An 18,043-nucleotide genomic window follows, 5' to 3' on the forward strand; every position below is an offset into this window, starting at 1 on the left:
ATACTTACTTGTATTGCTTCTAGAGACAGCATTTTGTTGTATGAGAAGAGAGTGAGTAGATTAAGACCTGATTGTCTGGAAAGAGTGAGAAAAGATTTCTTTGACTCCTACATAAAGAGCTAGACATGCTAGATGTTTCTCTTGAAAGAGGAATCTAGGAATGGGTACAGTTTCAGAATAAAGGGCCATTTAGGACTGAAGTGAGGGATTGTCTACCTTGGCAGGTTACGGAGGATCAGTTTGTATGTTAATTCAGTACAGAGATTGATAGAACTCAGGCCATGAAAGGAAACAAGTGATGTATGAATAGTTCCTGAAAATGGTATTCAGTAAAAAGTTTGTTGAACACTGAAATAAATTTCATGTGCAGTTAGAAACATAGAAAATCTACAGCACAATACAAGCCCTTCGGCCCACAATGTTGTGCTGAACATGTACTTACTTTAGAAATTACCTCTAGTTTTCTATTAAAATTGTACTGACTTGACATCCATGCCTTATGTTCTTACGTATGCTCTTGAACCCGGTGCTACTGCTTAATCTTTTACCCATTCCATGCATGCTTTAATAATCATAATACATAAAAGCAGAATTATGTTATTCAGCCCATCGAATCCTGCACCATTCCATCATGGTTGGATTTATTATCCCTCTAAGTCCCATTTTCCTGCCTTCTCCATGTACCCTTTGACACCCAGACTAATCAAGAACCTATCAAACTCCATTTTAAGTATATCCAATGAGTTGGTCTCCACAGCTGTCTGTGGCAATGATGGAACTGGGTAATAAGAATAATCAGTTTTGTCTATGCTTCATTGTGTTCAATTTGCTCTTGTAATAGGTTAGTCATTAACTTAGCCTGCCCTTGATGGATGCAGTTTGCAGTTGCTGAAGACAGTAGGCTCTCATGCCGAGGATGGGATCATTGGGCAAACAGTTAATTACTGACTGCCATCACTTAATGATTCGCAGACCTGCATGCCTGAACTAGTGTCAGAGAAGATGGACCTTTTATAGCTAGAAGAGGCAGCACGGTAGTGTAGCAGTTAGTGTAAAGCTCTTGTAGAGCCAGCGACCCATGTTCAATTCTACTGCTGTCTGTAAGGAGTTTCTACATTCTCTCTGTACTTTGTAGCATTGGTTTCCTCCAGATGCTCCAGTTTTCTTCCACATCCTAAAGACCAATCCTAATTGGTCACCTGAGTGTAATTGAGCGGCACGAGTTTGTTGGGCCAGAAGAGCCTGTTTCCTTGGTGTACGAGGAGTGATTGATAAGTTCATGGCCTATGGTAGAAGGAGTCAATTTTAGAAAACCTAGCACATTTACTTTTCAACATAGTCCTCTCCGACATTTATACACTTAGTCCAGCAGTCGTGGAGCCTATGGATCTTGGACCTCCAGAAAGTGTCCACAGCAGGGCTGATTGATAAGTTGGTGGCCTAAAGTAGAAGGCGATGAGTTATACAGCTCTCGCTACATGCACATGCAGGTCAACTCTGAGTGATTATGCAGAAAGTTTGAAGTTAATAACTCATCTGGGGTGATTGATAAGTTTGTGGCCCAAGGTAGAAGGAGATGAGTTATCCTTGTTTTCTTCAAACCCGTACCTTATGTTTAATTATGATTTCACCCCAAACCCATAACTATATGCCCTTGCTATTCCACTTGATTTTAGGAATCAAGTCAAATATTTCAGTAAGAAAAAGGAAAATTGAAGAGAATTCCAAAATAGTTCCACTCTCTGAATAAAAAAAACACCCTATTTAGTTCTCAAATAGACTAATCTTTAATTTGAGAATAATGGATCTCTCAATGTTGACTGGAGGGTACAATCTCCCTGAGCCCACCCTGTCAAAGCTTCATTTTGAATCCTCCTGAAGATCTCTAGAGGATACAGGCCAAGCTGACTTGGTACCTCAACATCTGAGGGAACTTGTGTCTGTATTAGCTTCAAACGAAATATGTTTTAAATAAAAACCCAGTGAAGTCAATTTGAAAGCAAATTTAAACACACTATTTGCCTGCCATTTGCAATGCTAATGAGGGGAATGTGTAAGTTACGAATAATGAAAATTTGAAGAAAAGTGCATATATGCTTCTTTCATCTAGGGTATGATAATGATTTTCTATTGACGTAAGGCAAACCAATAAATTGTGCTGATGTCATACTCCGTGAATCATTACCTTCAATTGAATGTTTGAAGCCTTTGAAATGGAATGTAGATATAATGTTCTTTTTCTGCTATACTTATCGAGGGGGGAAGATACCATCTGCTTTTATCAAGAGGTTCACAGCTTCTCAACAGAACCAAAATGTAAAAAAAAGTAATCTCCAAAGTATATAAATAGTTCAATTTCATTTAAGAGTCTAACAAAAACAGTTTTGCCATTAAATAGATAGCTTTCTGGAAAATATTATCATATTATATTATTGTGAAAAGTAAAATATTTGGTTTAGTTCTGCATTACAGTCACAGAGAATTGATAGGCTGAATAGTTACTATGATTAGTAGCTAACCTCTGAGGAATAGATATCCAGTGTTTGGAAGGGATTAACAGCGATAAGGATGTCTCCAACGTAAGTATATATCTGCTCCTTGCTGTACCGCGTTTGTAATTGTTCGGTGACTGTACTCTGGCAAGAGACAACAAGTAAAATAGTGCATAATTACATAAAGTATATGAATAATGTTAAAGCATTGATATTTACTGTGGCTGAATTTATAAACTGTTGGATGGATGAAGAACATGTCTGGTTCCCTCTTCAGGAAACAAGCTAATTAACCAGCTCGTCAAAGGCTATTCCAAGGGAAACTAATTAACCAGCTCATCAAAAACTATTCCAAGGGAACCTGTGATCCAGGAGTATCTGACTTTCCTGATGCTAGCTGGGTTTTGCAAGAGAGTAGGTGTGAGTGAATGGTTGGTAGCATAAGCAATATGGGACAGTTACACAAGGGGAGTTGGAAATAGATTGGATATAGGTAAGGTGTGGGATGGAGAGCTTGTTCATGCAAGTTTCTGGTGATTGTGCAGGAGCGGCCAGTTCAGTGGATAAGAAAACTGGTATACTTTGAGCCAAAAGTGGCTCTTTTGCCCCACAAGCAGTACTGGCAATATTTTAAATCTCTCATTTTTTTTTAATGAATGCTCTTCGTATGATGATATGTGCCTAAGATACTGCTGCAAATAAGATTTTCATTGCAGCTTCGTGTACACATAGTTCTTGTTGTTCCTCTCCATGCTTTGTGATGTATCAGGTGGTAGTCTTGCCATTTCTTTAGCATGTGTCTGCCTTCTATGAGGCTGAGTTGCTAGCTCGATGCTCAACGCAGCACGGATGGAAAGCATGCAAGGAGCCAGCTGGAGTCGAACCCGCGACCACTCACTTCGAAGTCTGGTGCGGATGCCACCACACCACCAGCCAGCACCCAGCGTGTACTTAGGCCTGTGACAGTAAATTCAACTTTGACCTTTGACTTTACATGTCAAGCTTCTCAAATCCTGGAAGACCTAGAATGGCCAGCTGAAAGTGAAGTAAAAATCTAAATTGCACAGTTCCATGACAATCTAAACTCGTCTGCAGGTAGCGGGGATGGCTCTACATATGTGGATATCAGCTGGGAAAGGGTTGTGCTAGGACTGGGGTTCAGATGTTTTTGCAATTTGATAACATGCTTGAACAAGCACATATACATATTTTAAGAGGTTAAATTGCCCCCTCAGAAGTCAGTCAACCACAAATAGATATTATTAACCTCAAATATCATTAATCTCAGCCCATTTCAATTTATCATATTACAATTTTTCCAAATAATCTTTGAATTAATAAGGCCAATTATCTTTGAGTGAAGTTGAAACACATTAGATTAAACAGAAATAAATGCATTTTAATTTCCTTACTTCATCCAGTACTTCAAGTGCGGCCAGATCATCGGTGCTATCCAGATTTGACATGCCTTTCATGTATTGATCCTTCTTTGTGTGAATACGTTCATGCCTGTGAAAAACAAGACTCTTGTCAAATCTGTGCTTAATATCAGAGATCAGCCTCCAGTCCAAAAGGTTTTCTTTGAAAGAATTTCACAGGTAAATGAACAGTGCTGTCAACAATTTGCAATACAACAAAAGAGTAATTGGAGACATGATTCATGGTAGGTTACACGTTTGGAAGAAAAGAGTAACCAAAGCCCATGAATTCACATTTAACTCAGCCCGCTGTGCTTAAGTGATAGAGGTCGCTTTGACTGATCGGTATTGCCATTGTATCATGTGACAATTTTGGAAGCTTGAAGGTGAACTAGATTAACCTGTTTTTCTTCATACAGCAGTCCAAGAATTTGAGGGGGTGAGAAGAGGGGCATTGAGTATTGAGGAGAAATGGGGAGGATTATCATTTTGATTTACTGACTTGAGATTGGCCATTGTGTCCCATAAATATGTGTGGCACTCTTTACTTTCTAATAGAGATTGGATCAGTCACATTCTTCATTTTCAATCCTCAATAAAACAAGGAGGAGCAACGCTGAAATAATTATAAATACCACCACAGTTGTTTTAAGGTATTAAAGATGTAATTGCTGCAGCTTTGAATACAGATTGAAACAGCTGTGCATCGAAAACTGCAGGACACACGTGCCTCAATCCATAACTGTGCTGTTGCGCTGCCCTTTGTGTCTTGCTCCATGCATCAAGAATACTTCCACCTGAAGAGATGCTCCTCTTTCCCAAGTCACCACTGCCATGCCTACCCTCCCCCCACTGTTTGATGAGCTTCGCTCCACCATTGAAACAGTTTTTCCTGAGCCAATCTTCATCAAAGTTCAAAGTACATTTTTTATCAAAGAATGTATGCACTATACAACTAGAGACCCATCTCCTTACAGGCAGCCACTACGCAAATAAACGTCAAAAGAATCCATTAAAAAAATCATCAAAACACCCAATGAACAGAGAGAGAACAAAAACAAATTGTGCAAACAATAAAAGTAAGCAAATAGCTTCAGAAATGAAGTTTAACAAAAGGCACGAAGCCAGTATCACTGCAGCTGGAGCAGGCCACAGCCTCAGCTCAGTGCAAAGCTGAGTAAACGCCACAGGATCACAGTCTCAAAGCCAGTATCACTGCAGCTGGAGCAGGCCACAGCCTCAGCTCAGTGCAAAACCAAGTAAACATTGCAGAGGAGTGAGTAGAACTGTGAGGAACTGGCTCTCGTCCTGCTTCCAGTCCTGACATTCTTGATCTTTTCAATCTGGCCTTGTGCTTAAATTGTCTAAACATCAGGTTGATCCTCACTCCTGGACTGCTCTGGGGCCTGAATCCACCATCACAATTTGGCCTGTCCTTGAACTTTCCAATTCAGCTCGGTACTGAAATCAATCAGACATCAGCACTTTCCTCACTCTTGGAGTCACCATGACTCTGCCTTGGCCATGTTTAGACCTGGTCTCCACCTTTGTTTGCCTCACCCATGCCTTCCGTGTGCCTCTGCATCTTCCAACACTCACCTCTCCACTGTTAGCATTGATTGCTGTTAATAAAGTGTTACTAATAAGGTATTTAGTAGTTTTCTCTGTTTTGATTTTGCCACTGCTAAGTAATCAGTGGGCATCACCAGCGTTATCTTAAATCAGAATTGCAAGTGACTTCAACTAGGCCAAATTCCAGTGGGCTCCTGACTCACCATTTCATTACCCTTTGTCCATTTCAATACAAACATCAAAGATGCCTACCAGCCCCATCAACAATTTGGTAAATCAAATCACCAGGCTGTGATCTTTCTCGCTATACACAAACGAACTGGACTGAAAGGATCTAGTATAGAGAGCATTACAGTGTTGTTCTGAGGAAATAAATGAGTTCCTTTTGTGTTGGTAGGCTGGTCCATATTCCAGGACTCATCTGGCAGCCTGGATAAGTGTGTTACTACCATCATGGAATTTATCAGGAAGTGTGATGTGGACTGTATACTAAAAAGGACAATCCGGGTATTTCCGAACTGAAAACATAATACCCCAACTCTCATATTTATACTCATATATATAGGACCAAGGTGACAAAAGCTCTTTTTGTGACCCTATCTACCTGTGTCATCTCATTCAAGGAAATATGGATTGGTATTCAAAGATCTATTTCTTATACCACACTCTTTAGTGCCCAACTGTTCACTGTGTGTCCTCCCAAGGTGCAACATCTCACACTTGTCTATATTAAATTCCATCTGCCAGTTTTTCAGTTGCTCCCAATCCCACTGCAACTTTAATAGACTTTGTTGCTGTTCACTGTGCCACCAGAATTGGTGTCAAACTGCTTCAATTTACCACATTATCATCGAAATCATTAATATAGATGCCAAACATTCCTGCAGCACACCATTAGTCACTCATTTCCAGTCAGAAATGTAACCATCTTCTACCATTCTCTGGCTTCTCCCTCAAAGCTACTGTTATTTGTTCATCTTGAATGACTGGCAACAGAACCCTTTGGACCAGCCTCCCACGTGCAACTTAGACAAAAACCTTGTTAAAGTCCATGTAAACAATGTCCACTCTCTATCCTTCATCAAATTTTCCTGGCAACCTCCTTGAAAAACTCTAAAAGATTGGTTAGACATTACATACTACCACAAAGCCATGTTGACTATCCAGAATCAGGCCCTATCTTTCCAAGTACTTATATATCCAGTTCCTTAGAATACCTTCCAATAATTCACCTGTTAATTTTCAAGTTTTTTCTTAGAGCCTTTTTTTGAACAATGGAACATCAGTCGCCCTCCTGTCATTCAGCTCCTCTCCCATGGTTAAGGATAATTTAAATATTTATGCCACACCCCCTGCAATTTCTGCATTATCTTCCCACAAGGTCCTGGGGACATTCTCTCTAATTTTCTTCAGGACACCAAACACATCTGCTTTTGTAAATGGATAAGATCCAGGACCTCACTTTTGTTTTACCACGGTTCTTTAGACTCTGTGACAATCCCCTGAGTAAATACAATTGCCAAAATCCAAATTGAGATCTTCCCCATCTCTTTTGGCTCCATATATAGATGACCACTCTCATCTTCAAGTGGATCAATTTTGTCCTCTGCTTTCCTTTTGTTTTAGTATATCTGTAGAAGCCCTTGGAATCCTCCTACATCTTGTATTCCAAAGCAACCTCGTGTTGTAGTTTAGCATTCTGATTTCTCTCTTTACGTGTTCTGTTGTGTTTCTCATATTTGTTAAGTGTTTCTTTGTTGTCTTATACTTTCTATGCACTTCCTTCTTTTTCTTAAGCAGTGCCTCAATACCCCTCAAAAACCAAAATTCTCTAAACCTGTTAACCTTGCTTCTTCTAACAGGCACATACAAACTCTGTACTCTCAAGGTTTAACTTTTGAAGGCTTCCTACTTACCAAACATCCCTTTGCCAGAAAGCAACTTATCCTAATCCATACCTGTCAGATCCTTTCTGATGCAATCAAAATTGGCCTTTCTCCAAGTTAGAATGGGAATAGCTTTTTGATAAATAGATATCCATTTCAGACAGAGGCAGGAATGATATAGGAAGCTTTTCAGAGATTTGATTTGAGTGCTAACCATAGGATATTCAGTTCTTATCAGTTTTCTGTTCCATATGTATGTAGCCCTGGGTTGTAGCTTTATAAGGTTGCCACCAAGTTTTTAGGAAGCATGAAGCAGCTCTGAGCATATATGTCTGCATTCTTTATTGAACTAAGGTCCCTTGGCTCAATGGTAAAATTGAGGGGTGACAAGCAATCTGCAGGAGAAACTTCGTGGGTTGCACAGTATCTGTGTGGAGAAAGAAAATGCTGAAGTCTTAGGTTAAAACCCTGCATCAGAGTTATTTGTTGTTCCATATTAAAACAGCTGCAGTCTCTTGTGACTTCATGGTGAGGGATATTTCTGCCCATAAAATTCAGATAGTGTAGGGATAAAGTCTTATTGCTCTTTATTGTCCAGAGATACACATGGATAGTCCACTTTTCAGTGGATTAATTTATGGTATGCTAAATGCTGGTAGTGGCACACATATGGAAGATAGATGGCCTCAATGTGGAGATGACACTTCTTCACATGGATTAGATGGTTATGGTAAACAACAGCTGCAATTGCAGCAGATAAATTGGCAAGGATGAATCCAGTTGAGTTCTTGCACACATTGGTTCTCTCAGTCAGATGGCGGAAATAACCTTTAATATGGACCAGCTGGGTCTGTGGTGGTGCCACTCAAATTGAAATGCCTCCATCCAGAGCGCAGGCTGTACTTTCAATCCTTCTTTAGAGTCTTTTGATATGAAGAAGTAATAATTCATCAGTGGGATAGGAGTTTTCCCTTAAAAACTTTGTCATACTGAGAACCTTTAGATTTGACTGCCTCTCTTTTCCCCTTACAAAAATTCACATATGCCCAGTGGAACCCGGTGTGGCCTTCTGCTGTTGTAGCCCATCCACTTCAAGGTTCGACATGTTCTGCATTCAGAAATACACATCTGCACACCACAGTTGGTTATTTGGGTTACTGTCACCTTCCTGTCTCTTTGAACCAGTCTGACCATTCCCTTCTGACCTTTCTCATTAACAAGGCATTTTTGCCTGAAGAACTACCTCTCACTGGATGATTTCTTTTTATTTTTTGCACCGTTCCCTGTAAACTCTAGAGACTGTTCTGCATGAATATCCAAAGAGATTTCCTGTAACTAGTGATGTGCCACAGGGATCAGTGTTGGGTCCATTGTTATTTGTCATCTATATCAATGTTCTGGATGATAATGTGGTAAATTGGATCAGCAAATTTGCTGATGATATGAAGACTGGAGCTGTAGTGGACAGTGAGAAAGGTTTTCAAAGCTTGCAGAGGGATTTAGACCAGCTGGAAAAATGGGCTGACAAATGGCAGATGGAGTTTAATGCAGACAAGTGTGAGGTATTGCACTTTGGAAGGACAAACCAAGGTAGAACATACAAGGTAAATGGTAGGACACTGAGGAGTCCAGTAGAACAGAGGGATCTGGGAATGCAGATACAAAATTCCCTAAAAGTGGTGTCATAGGTAGATAGGGTCATAAAAATAGCTTTTGGCACACGGCCTTTAAAAATTAAAGTGTTGAGTATAAGAGTTGGAATGTTATGGTAAGGTTGTATAAGACATTGGTGAGGCCGAATTTGGAGTATTTTGTGCAGTTTTGGTCACCAAATTAGAGGATATTAATAAGGTTGAAAGAGTGCAGAGAAGGTTTACAAGGATGTTGCCAGGACTTGAGAAACTGAGTTACAGGGAAAGGTTGAATAGATTAGGACTTTATTCCCTGGAGCGTAGAAGAATGAGGGGAGATTTGATAGAGATGTATAAAATTATGATAGGTATAGATAGAGTGAATGCAAACAGGCTTTTTCCACTGAGGCTAGGGGAGAAAAAAACGAGAGGACATGGGTGAAGGGTGAAAAGGGAAAAGTTTAAAGGGAATATTGGGGGGGGGCTTCTTCACACAGAGAGTAGTGGGAGTGTGGAATGAGCTGCCAGTTGAAGTGATGAATGCAGGCTCACTTTTAACATTTAAGAAAAACTTGGACAGGTACATGGATGAGATGTGCACGGAGGGATATGGTCTAGGTGCAGGGCAGTGGGACTAGGCAGAAAAATGGTTCAGCACAGTCAAGAAGGGCCAAAAGGCCTGTTTCTGAGCATAATATTCTATGGTTCTATGGAGATCAGCAGTTTCTGAGATATTCAAACTACCCCATCTGGCTCCAAAAATCATTCTATGGTCAAAGTCACTTTGATCACATTTCTTCCCATTCTGACGTTTGATTTGAACAACTGAATCTCTTGACCACATCTGCTTGCTTGTATGCACTCAGTTGCTGGCACATGGGGTAAATCGCCAGGTTCTGCCTGCCCTAGTTGGAGTTTGCAGCATTTGCAAGATTTTGGTATTATTTTTCCCAGAAGATTATAGATGGAAACTGGACTTGGAGATGACTTCTATTACAGCACAGCTGATCAAAAGGGAAACCAGAGAGGTCCACACACACTCAAGTCTAAATGGCCAATCAAAATGACTCGAATGTAGAGCAGAAATCTCAGTTCACACATTTTTATTAGTGCTGGGATGAACTTGCCCTTGATGGACGTTGCCTTATGTGAGGATTGAAAGTTGTTGTACCATTTAAGCTGAGAGATAAAGAGCTACATGCTGGTCATCTAGGCATGGTCAGTATGAAAGTCTTGGCTTGATGCTTTGTCTGGTGGCTTGGGATAGATCAGCAGATCGAGCAGCTTGCCACATGCTGTTTGGGATGCCAACACATCCAAAAGAAAGGTGTCCAGAGATGTTAGAACCATATCCTGCAGACCCACAGTCAACTTTTACAACCACCATGGAGAAGGTCCAAGAACTTGAGATTATTTCACAGCCACAAGTCTCACCTACCAAACACAATGATACCTTTGTCAGGTAAGTTGTTATCGCACAAGAGTAAGAAAGCCTCCACAGTGATTAAATCTTTAGGCCTTAATGGGACAATTTAAAATTTACTGTGTGGTGCATGTCTATAGAGTATACTGTATATATAGAAATATATATCTGTATCTAGGTTGAGATCCATTCCATACTGAGATGGCATTTATTGCTGAGCAGAGGAATGTTGTGTATTTAATATTTCAGTAATATTTGAGTAATATTGTAAATATATTGTTTGATTAAGCATTCTTTGTTGTCTACATAATTCATTATGGGTTATATGTAAAAGTATGTGAATGGAATACGTCATTGTACCATCACATTATAAGTGTATACCTCACTAAAACTAAAAACTAAGAGTACGTGAGTTGTCCCAGGCTACGTATTTTTCTTTTGATTAGTTTTTGAGTTACAAAACGTAATGAGACCCACTACTGTCATGTCATCAGAGATCCTGGCAATGTGCTCACTGGGGCATTTGGCCAGGCAGTCAAGTTTGAGCAGACTGGTCTCAGCACTTGTATCAAGGATGATGGGGAGGGAGCAGCAGTTGTGCATCCTGGCTATCTCAGACCTGTTCATTAAGATGTCCAACACCCAGTCGCACCGTGGTGTATTTAGAATGAGGATTAGGAGTTTGTCCACTAAGTCTGTGTGACAGTGGTGTTGAGTGCCAAGCTGAAATTCAGAAACAGAATTCTGACATAAGAATACTTGTTTTCTAGGTACATCAGGGCCAGGTGCATGACAGATGCTATGGCATCTGTTGTCGAGCAGTTCTGTCAGTAAGTATATTGGTGACTGTCCAGTGTGGCAGGAATGGAGCTTTTGGCACTTCCTGTCAGTACCACCTGACGGTGGTTATTTAGTTCTGAAGATGTAGGGTTCTTTGGTACAGGACGATGGTGGTTGATTTGAAGCATGTGAGGACTGCAGCCTGGATGAGCAAAGCATTGAAGATGTCAGTGAGCTTCCTGAGTACTTGGCCTGGAATGTAGTCTGGCTCAGCTGCTGACCAGGAGTTGACTCTCTGCATAGTCCTTCTTATGTCTGCTGCTGTTACAGACAGTGGTCGCTCACCTGGGAGAGGGGTAGCTTTCATGGCAGGCATCACTGGTATAGTCAACGCTGTTTTTCCTTGTATAATCGGTAATGCCCTTGATGCCCAGCCACATACGCTGGGGATCATTATCAGACAGGTGGTCCTGAAAGTTTTGTATATAGGCATCCTTGGTCCTCTTGATGCCTTGAACCTAATATGAGGTTTCTAGTGGCTGTTCTGAGAGATGTTGTGTCAACAGACTGGAAGGCAGCATCCCTGGCTTTTAGTAGGGAACCCATCTTTGCATTCTGGATGGGCCATGATACGATCGTTCTCAATGCATCAACTTCATCTGCACACTTACTGATGTAGCCTATGATAGATGAGGCATATTCATTGAGGTCTGTGTCTTCTCCATTTGTGGTGACCTCCTTCAGTGTTTGCCAGGCGGTCCGTTCAAAACAGTTCTGAAGATAGAAGTTGCCTCATTAAGCCATACAATACTGGACCTCTTGACTGGTTTCCCCAATTCATCATGTTCACTGGGATTAACATTACGGAGAGGTGGTCAAAGATGCCAATCTCAGTATTTGGGATGGCTTTATAAGTACCTCTCTTTATCCCTTTGTATAAACATGGACCTATCCATTTGTTTCCCTAGTGGCCATGGTGATGTGTCGGTGGAATTCAGGATAACATGATTGAAATCTCCTGTAATTATGAAGGGATCATCTAGATGTTTGTTTTATAGAGAGCTGATGGTACTGTAAAGCTCTCCCAGTGCAGCCTTGGTATTTGCACTCCGGGGAATGTAGATAGCGGTGATGAATATACCAGTAACTTCCTGATCTGGCAATGTGGCCAGCATTTAATTGCAATTGCTCAATGCCCCCAAAACTGTGAGTTTGTGCACCAACCTTTGTGAGTGTACACTCGGTTACCGCCACCCTCAGATTTCCCTGATAGGGAGTTCCTGTCTGCCTGGAAGAGAGTCAACCCGTCGAGTTGAAACACTGAGTCAGCATGTTGTTGTTTAACCCCATTTTGGTGAAAACTAAAACTACTGCCACACTGAGGCAACACTCAGGTTGGAGGAGCTCTGGGCATCCTGCAACCTGAGGGCGTAAGCACTGATTTCTTGAATTTTTGGTAATTTCTCCCTCCTCTCCCTTTCTCTCTTTTTCCATTCCCCATTCTGGTACCCCTCTTACCCATTCTCTCCTCTTCACCTGCCCATCACCTCCCTCTAGTGCCCATCCTCTTCCCTTTCTCCCATGGTCTACAGTCCTCTCCTGTCAGATTCCTCTTCCGATGTGCCCAGCAGCTTGTCAGAGTAATTAATGATTTGATCTTCATTCTTCTACCTCTGATCTGCTGAACAACCATTCCTTCTCTCCACTGCAAGCGGGTATGCAGAGATTGACAGGAAGACATGTAATGGAGCAGTGATCAAGCAGGGAAGCGTTCATCTGACCAGTCCAAAAATAACCTGAATAGAGTGTCATACGGTCCTTGGAGCTGATTCACTTACAATTTGCATTCAGTGGCCACTTTATTAGGCAGACCTATTTGTTAATGCAAATATCCTGACGAAGGGTTTCAACCCAAAATGTTCCTTGTTTGTTTATTCTCCCCCCAGATTCTGCCTGACCTATGAATTCTTCCAGAATTTTGGGTATGTTGCTCAAGATTTCCACCATCTGCAGAATGTCTTGAATCCTAATTCTTTTTCTCAATGAGCCAGCATATGAAGGCAATCATACCAAAATCCCTTTTCAACATCCTTGCCACCTGTACCACCACTTTCAGTGAGCAATGGACTAGCACCCAAACCATGGGCATGTTAAGCTTCCTAAGGCTATTAAACTATTTGTTGTATTTACTGTATGTCATTGTATTGCTTAAACAGAACATAGAATACAACGGCACAGCACAGGCCCTTCAGCCCACAATGTTATGCAAGCTTTTAACCTATTCTAAGGTCAATCTAACTGTTTCCTCCAACATAGCCTTCCATATTTTTATCATCCTTCCATATTTTTAACATCCTTGTTACCATATAAGAGTCTCTTAAATGCCCCTAGTATATCTGCCTCTCCCATCAACCTGACACAGCATTCTATGCACGTCCCACAGTCTGTATAAAGAACTTACCTCTGTCAACCCACTCCCCTACACTTTCCTCCTATCACCTTAAAATTAAGCCCTCTGTTATTATCTTTCTGCCCTGGGAAAAAAGGCACTGGCTATTTATTTATATCCCATTGCCTGTTCTCCATTGTACACCTCTATAAAGTTACCTCTCATCCTTTTTCACTCCACAAAGAAATAAAGCCCTGGCTATTATGTTTACTTTTGAAAGAGACTCTTGCTCTGTGTATCATAGTTGTGGGCAATCCTCTTGTATTGATTGAAATCCTGGAGAACTGTGGTCAAGTTGGTTAGCATGATCTCTGCACCCTACACTAGTCCTACAGCTCTTCAAAGTTACTCAACTTTACTCTGGCTTCTCCTGTTTCATTGCCAGCCGCATACAAGACCATAAGGTACAGGAGCAGAATTAACTCACTAGACAAACTGTGTTTGCTCCAACATTTCATCACGGCTGATCCAATTTTCTTCTTAGCCCCAGTCTCCTGCCTTCTGCCCATATCCCTTCATGCCCTGATCAATCAAGAATCTATCAAATGCTGCCTTAAGTATACATAAAGACTTGGCGTCTACAGCTGCCTGTGACAAAGAATTCCACCAATTCACCACTGTCTAGCTAAAGAAATTCCTCCTCATCACCATTCTAAAAGGATGCTCCTCTACTCTGAGGCTGAGCCCTCTAGTCCTAGATTCGGTCACTATAGGAAACATCCTTTCCACATCCACTCTATCAAGGCCTTTCGCCATTCAATAGGTTTCAATGAGGCCACTTCTCATTCTTTTGAATTCTAGTGAATACAGGCCCAAATGCTCTAAGTATGACAAGCCATTCAATCCCGGAGTCATTTTTGTGAACTTCTTTTGAACCCTCTCTAATGTCAGTACATCCTTTCTAAGATAAGGGTGCAAAACTATGCACAATACTCCAAGTGAAGACTTACCAGTGCTTTATAAAGCCTCAATGTTACATCCTGGGTTTTATATTCTAGAACTCTTGAAATGAATGCCAACATTGCATTTGCCTTCCTCACCACAGACACAACATGCAAATTAACCTTGAGGGAGTTCTGCACAAGGGCTCCCAAGTCCCTTTGCAACTCAGTTTTTTTGTATTTTCTCTGAATTTAGCAAATAGTCAATGTTTTCATTTCTTCTAACAAAGTGCATGACCATACACTTCCTGACACTGTATTCTATCTGCCACTTCTTTGTCTATTCTCCTAATCTGTCTAAGTTTTTCTGTACTTCCTTAGAACTACCTGCCTTTTCACTTATCTTCAAATTGTCTGAAAACTTTGTAACAAAGCCATCAATTCCATCATCCAAATCATTGACATATAATGTGAGAAGAAATCATCCCGACATGAACTCCTATGGAACACCACTAGTCACTGGCAACCAACCAGAAACTGAATCGTTTATTCCCACTCTTTGCCTCCTGTCAATCAGTCACTGGTTAATCCATGCTAGAATCTTTCTTACAATCCCATGTGCTCATTACTTGTATAGCAGTCTCGTTTGACACCTTGTCAAAGGCCTTCTGAAAATCCAAGCACACAACATCAACTGATTCCCCTTCATTATCCTGCTTGTTATTTCTTTGAAGAATTCCAACAGATCTGTAGGCAAGATTTTCCCTTGAGGATATGGCCAAGTACCCCGACGCCTCAATCTTAACAACTCCAAAATCTTCCCAACCACTGACATCAGACTCACCGGCCAAAGATTTCCTTTCTTCTGCCTCCTTCCCTTCTTGAAGAGTGGGGTGAAATTTGCAATTTTCCAGTCCTCCAGAACCATTCCAGAATCTAGTGATTCTTGAAAAATTATTTCTAATGCCTGCACTATCTCTTCACAACCCTGGGGTGTAGTCAATCTGGTCCAGGTGTCTTATCTACATTCAGACATTTAGTTTCCCAAGAACCTTTTCTCTAGTTATGGTAACTTCTCATACTTCATGACCCCTGAACCTTGGAACTTCCACCATACTGCTAGTGTCTTCCACAGTGAAGACTGATGCCAAATATTTACTCAATTCTTCTGCCACTTCCTTGACCCCATTACTACCTCACCAGCATTATGCTTGACCGGTCTGATATCTCCTCTCAACTCTCTTTTACACTTCATGTATCTGAAGAAACGTTTGGTATCCTCTTTAATATTATTGGCTAGCTTACTTTCATATTCCACCTTTACCTTATTAATGACATTTCTAATTGTCTTCTGTTAGTTTTTAAAAGCTTCCCAATCCTCTAACTTCCCACTAAATTATGTCCTGTCTTGGGCTTTTATGTTGGCTTTGACTTCTCTTGTTAGTTATGTCAACTTGTCTTTACAATATTTCTTCCTCTTTGGGATGTACGCATGTATCCTATGCTTCAGAATTGCTTCAGAGATTCCAGCCATTGCTACTACGCCGTCTTCCCTGCCAGTGTTCTTTTCCAGTCAATTCTGGCAAACTCCCATCTCAAAGCTCTGTAATTCCTTTTATTCCACTGAAATACTGATACATCTGACTTTAGTTTCTCCTTGTCAAATTTCAGGGTGAATTTAATCATACTATTGTAACACTTGCCCAACAGACTGGTATATGTCTAGGGGGAAAAAGTCCAGCCACTCTCTAACCCCGCCTCCCACATATGCAGGTGCTGTGGGAATCAAGTTAATGCAGCGTCGCAAACACAATATCAAACTCACACCAGATACCGTTATAAAATATACTTTAAAGATTTTACTAAAACTAAATGAGTACTAATAATACAATATATATGAAGGAAAAGAAAATAAAGTAAAAGGCGCCAAACTTATCAAAGTTCAGTCAGTTTAGTGCACATCGTTGGAGCTCAACCATCGAACCATTCGACCCCTCATCATTTTCCTCTGACCTCCACGTCCTCGCACCTGGGACCACCCCCGGTGGTCAACCGGGCAGTGCAGCGCACGTCCACCTTCCTCGGCATCTTCTTCCCTACTCCACAAAAAGACCGCGAAAACCCAGCTCCCAGGGCCACAAGTCAAAATAACATTCCCCCATTGATTAACAAAGGAATACAATTGCTGTTATCAGCAATTCTAAAGCTAAACAAACTGCTAGAAGCTTCGGGAATGCTCTGCAAGAAACACTCTCTCACCATAACAAAGAAGCAGGTTTACTTTTACCCACAAAGAAGCCATTTTGATTAACATACACAGTACACGATGATCACTTGCACCTAAGGGTTCTTTTACCTTAATCTCTCTAATAATCAATTCCAGTTAATTACATGACACCCAATCCTAAATAGCTGATCCTCTAGTCGGCTCAAACATGAGCTGTTCTAAAAAGATGTCTCATAGGCATTCTGGAAATCCTCTCTCTTGGAATCCAGTACCAACTTGATTTTCCAAATCTATCTGCATATTGAAATCCCCCATGACATTGCCCTTTTGGCAGGCATTTTCTATCTTCCAATGTCATTTGTAGACCACACCCTTAATAATGTTTAGGGGTCTGTATACAGCTCCTATCAGGGTCTTTTTTACCCTTGCAGTTCCTTAGCTATATTCAATTGAACACCTTCTGATCCTTTGTCACCTCTTACTAATGATTTGATTTCATGATTTACCAACAGAGCAACACCACCCCTTCTGCCTTCCTGCTTGTTCTTTTGATTCAATCTGCATCCCTGGACATTAAGCTCCCAGTTATAATCTTCTTTCAGCCATGTTTCTGTGATACCTACAACATCATACATGCCAATCTATAACTGAGCTACAAGTTCATCTACCTTACTCTGTATACAGTGAACATTCAAATCTAACACCTTCAGTCCTATATTCACTGTTTTCAATCTTAACAGCTTGTCATATCTTAACTTAACTTATATCTTAACAAAGTAGAGAGAGTACAGAGGAGATTTACCAGAATGTTGCCTGGGTTTCAGCACCTAAGTTACAGAGAAAGGTTGAACAAGTTATGTCTTTGTTCTTTGGAGCGTAGAAGGTTAAGGGGGGACTTGATAGAGGTATTTAAAATTATGAAGGGGATAGATAAAGTGGACGTGGATAGGCTTTTTCCATTGAGAGTAGGGGAGATTCAAACAAGAGGACAAGAGTTGAGAGTTAAGGGGCAAAATCTTAGGGGTAACACGAGGGAGAGCTTCTTTACTCAGAGAGTGGTAGCTGTGTGGAATGAGCTTCTAGTAAAAGTGGTAAATGCAGGTTCGTTTTGTCATTTAAAAAAAAATTGGATAGGAAGATGGACAGGAAAGGAATGGAGGGTTATGGGCTGAGTGTAGGTTGGTGGGACTAGGTGAGAGTAAGTGTTCGGCATGAACTAGAAGGACCGAAATGGCCTGTTTCCATGCTGTAATTGTTATATATGGTTATGACTCATCCTGTTGA

At 40.9% G+C, this 18,043-nt stretch overlaps 1 protein-coding gene across 1 annotated transcript in view; it reads right to left on the bottom strand.

Moving 5' to 3' along the window:
- The window catches only part of myo3a (myosin IIIA), a 243,667-nt gene that overhangs the window by 178,188 nt on the left and 47,436 nt on the right, over positions 1–18,043 (bottom strand). The window contains exons 6-7 of the mRNA XM_059971447.1: positions 3,905–4,001; positions 2,520–2,636 (exon numbers count right to left, since the gene is read on the bottom strand). Coding sequence (XP_059827430.1) covers positions 2,520–2,636; positions 3,905–4,001 — 214 coding nt within the window. The remainder of the gene's footprint in view (positions 1–2,519; positions 2,637–3,904; positions 4,002–18,043) is intronic.

The sequence above is a fragment of the Hypanus sabinus genome, chromosome 6 (assembly GCF_030144855.1).
Source record: "Hypanus sabinus isolate sHypSab1 chromosome 6, sHypSab1.hap1, whole genome shotgun sequence".
Taxonomy (NCBI): Eukaryota; Metazoa; Chordata; class Chondrichthyes; order Myliobatiformes; family Dasyatidae; genus Hypanus; species Hypanus sabinus.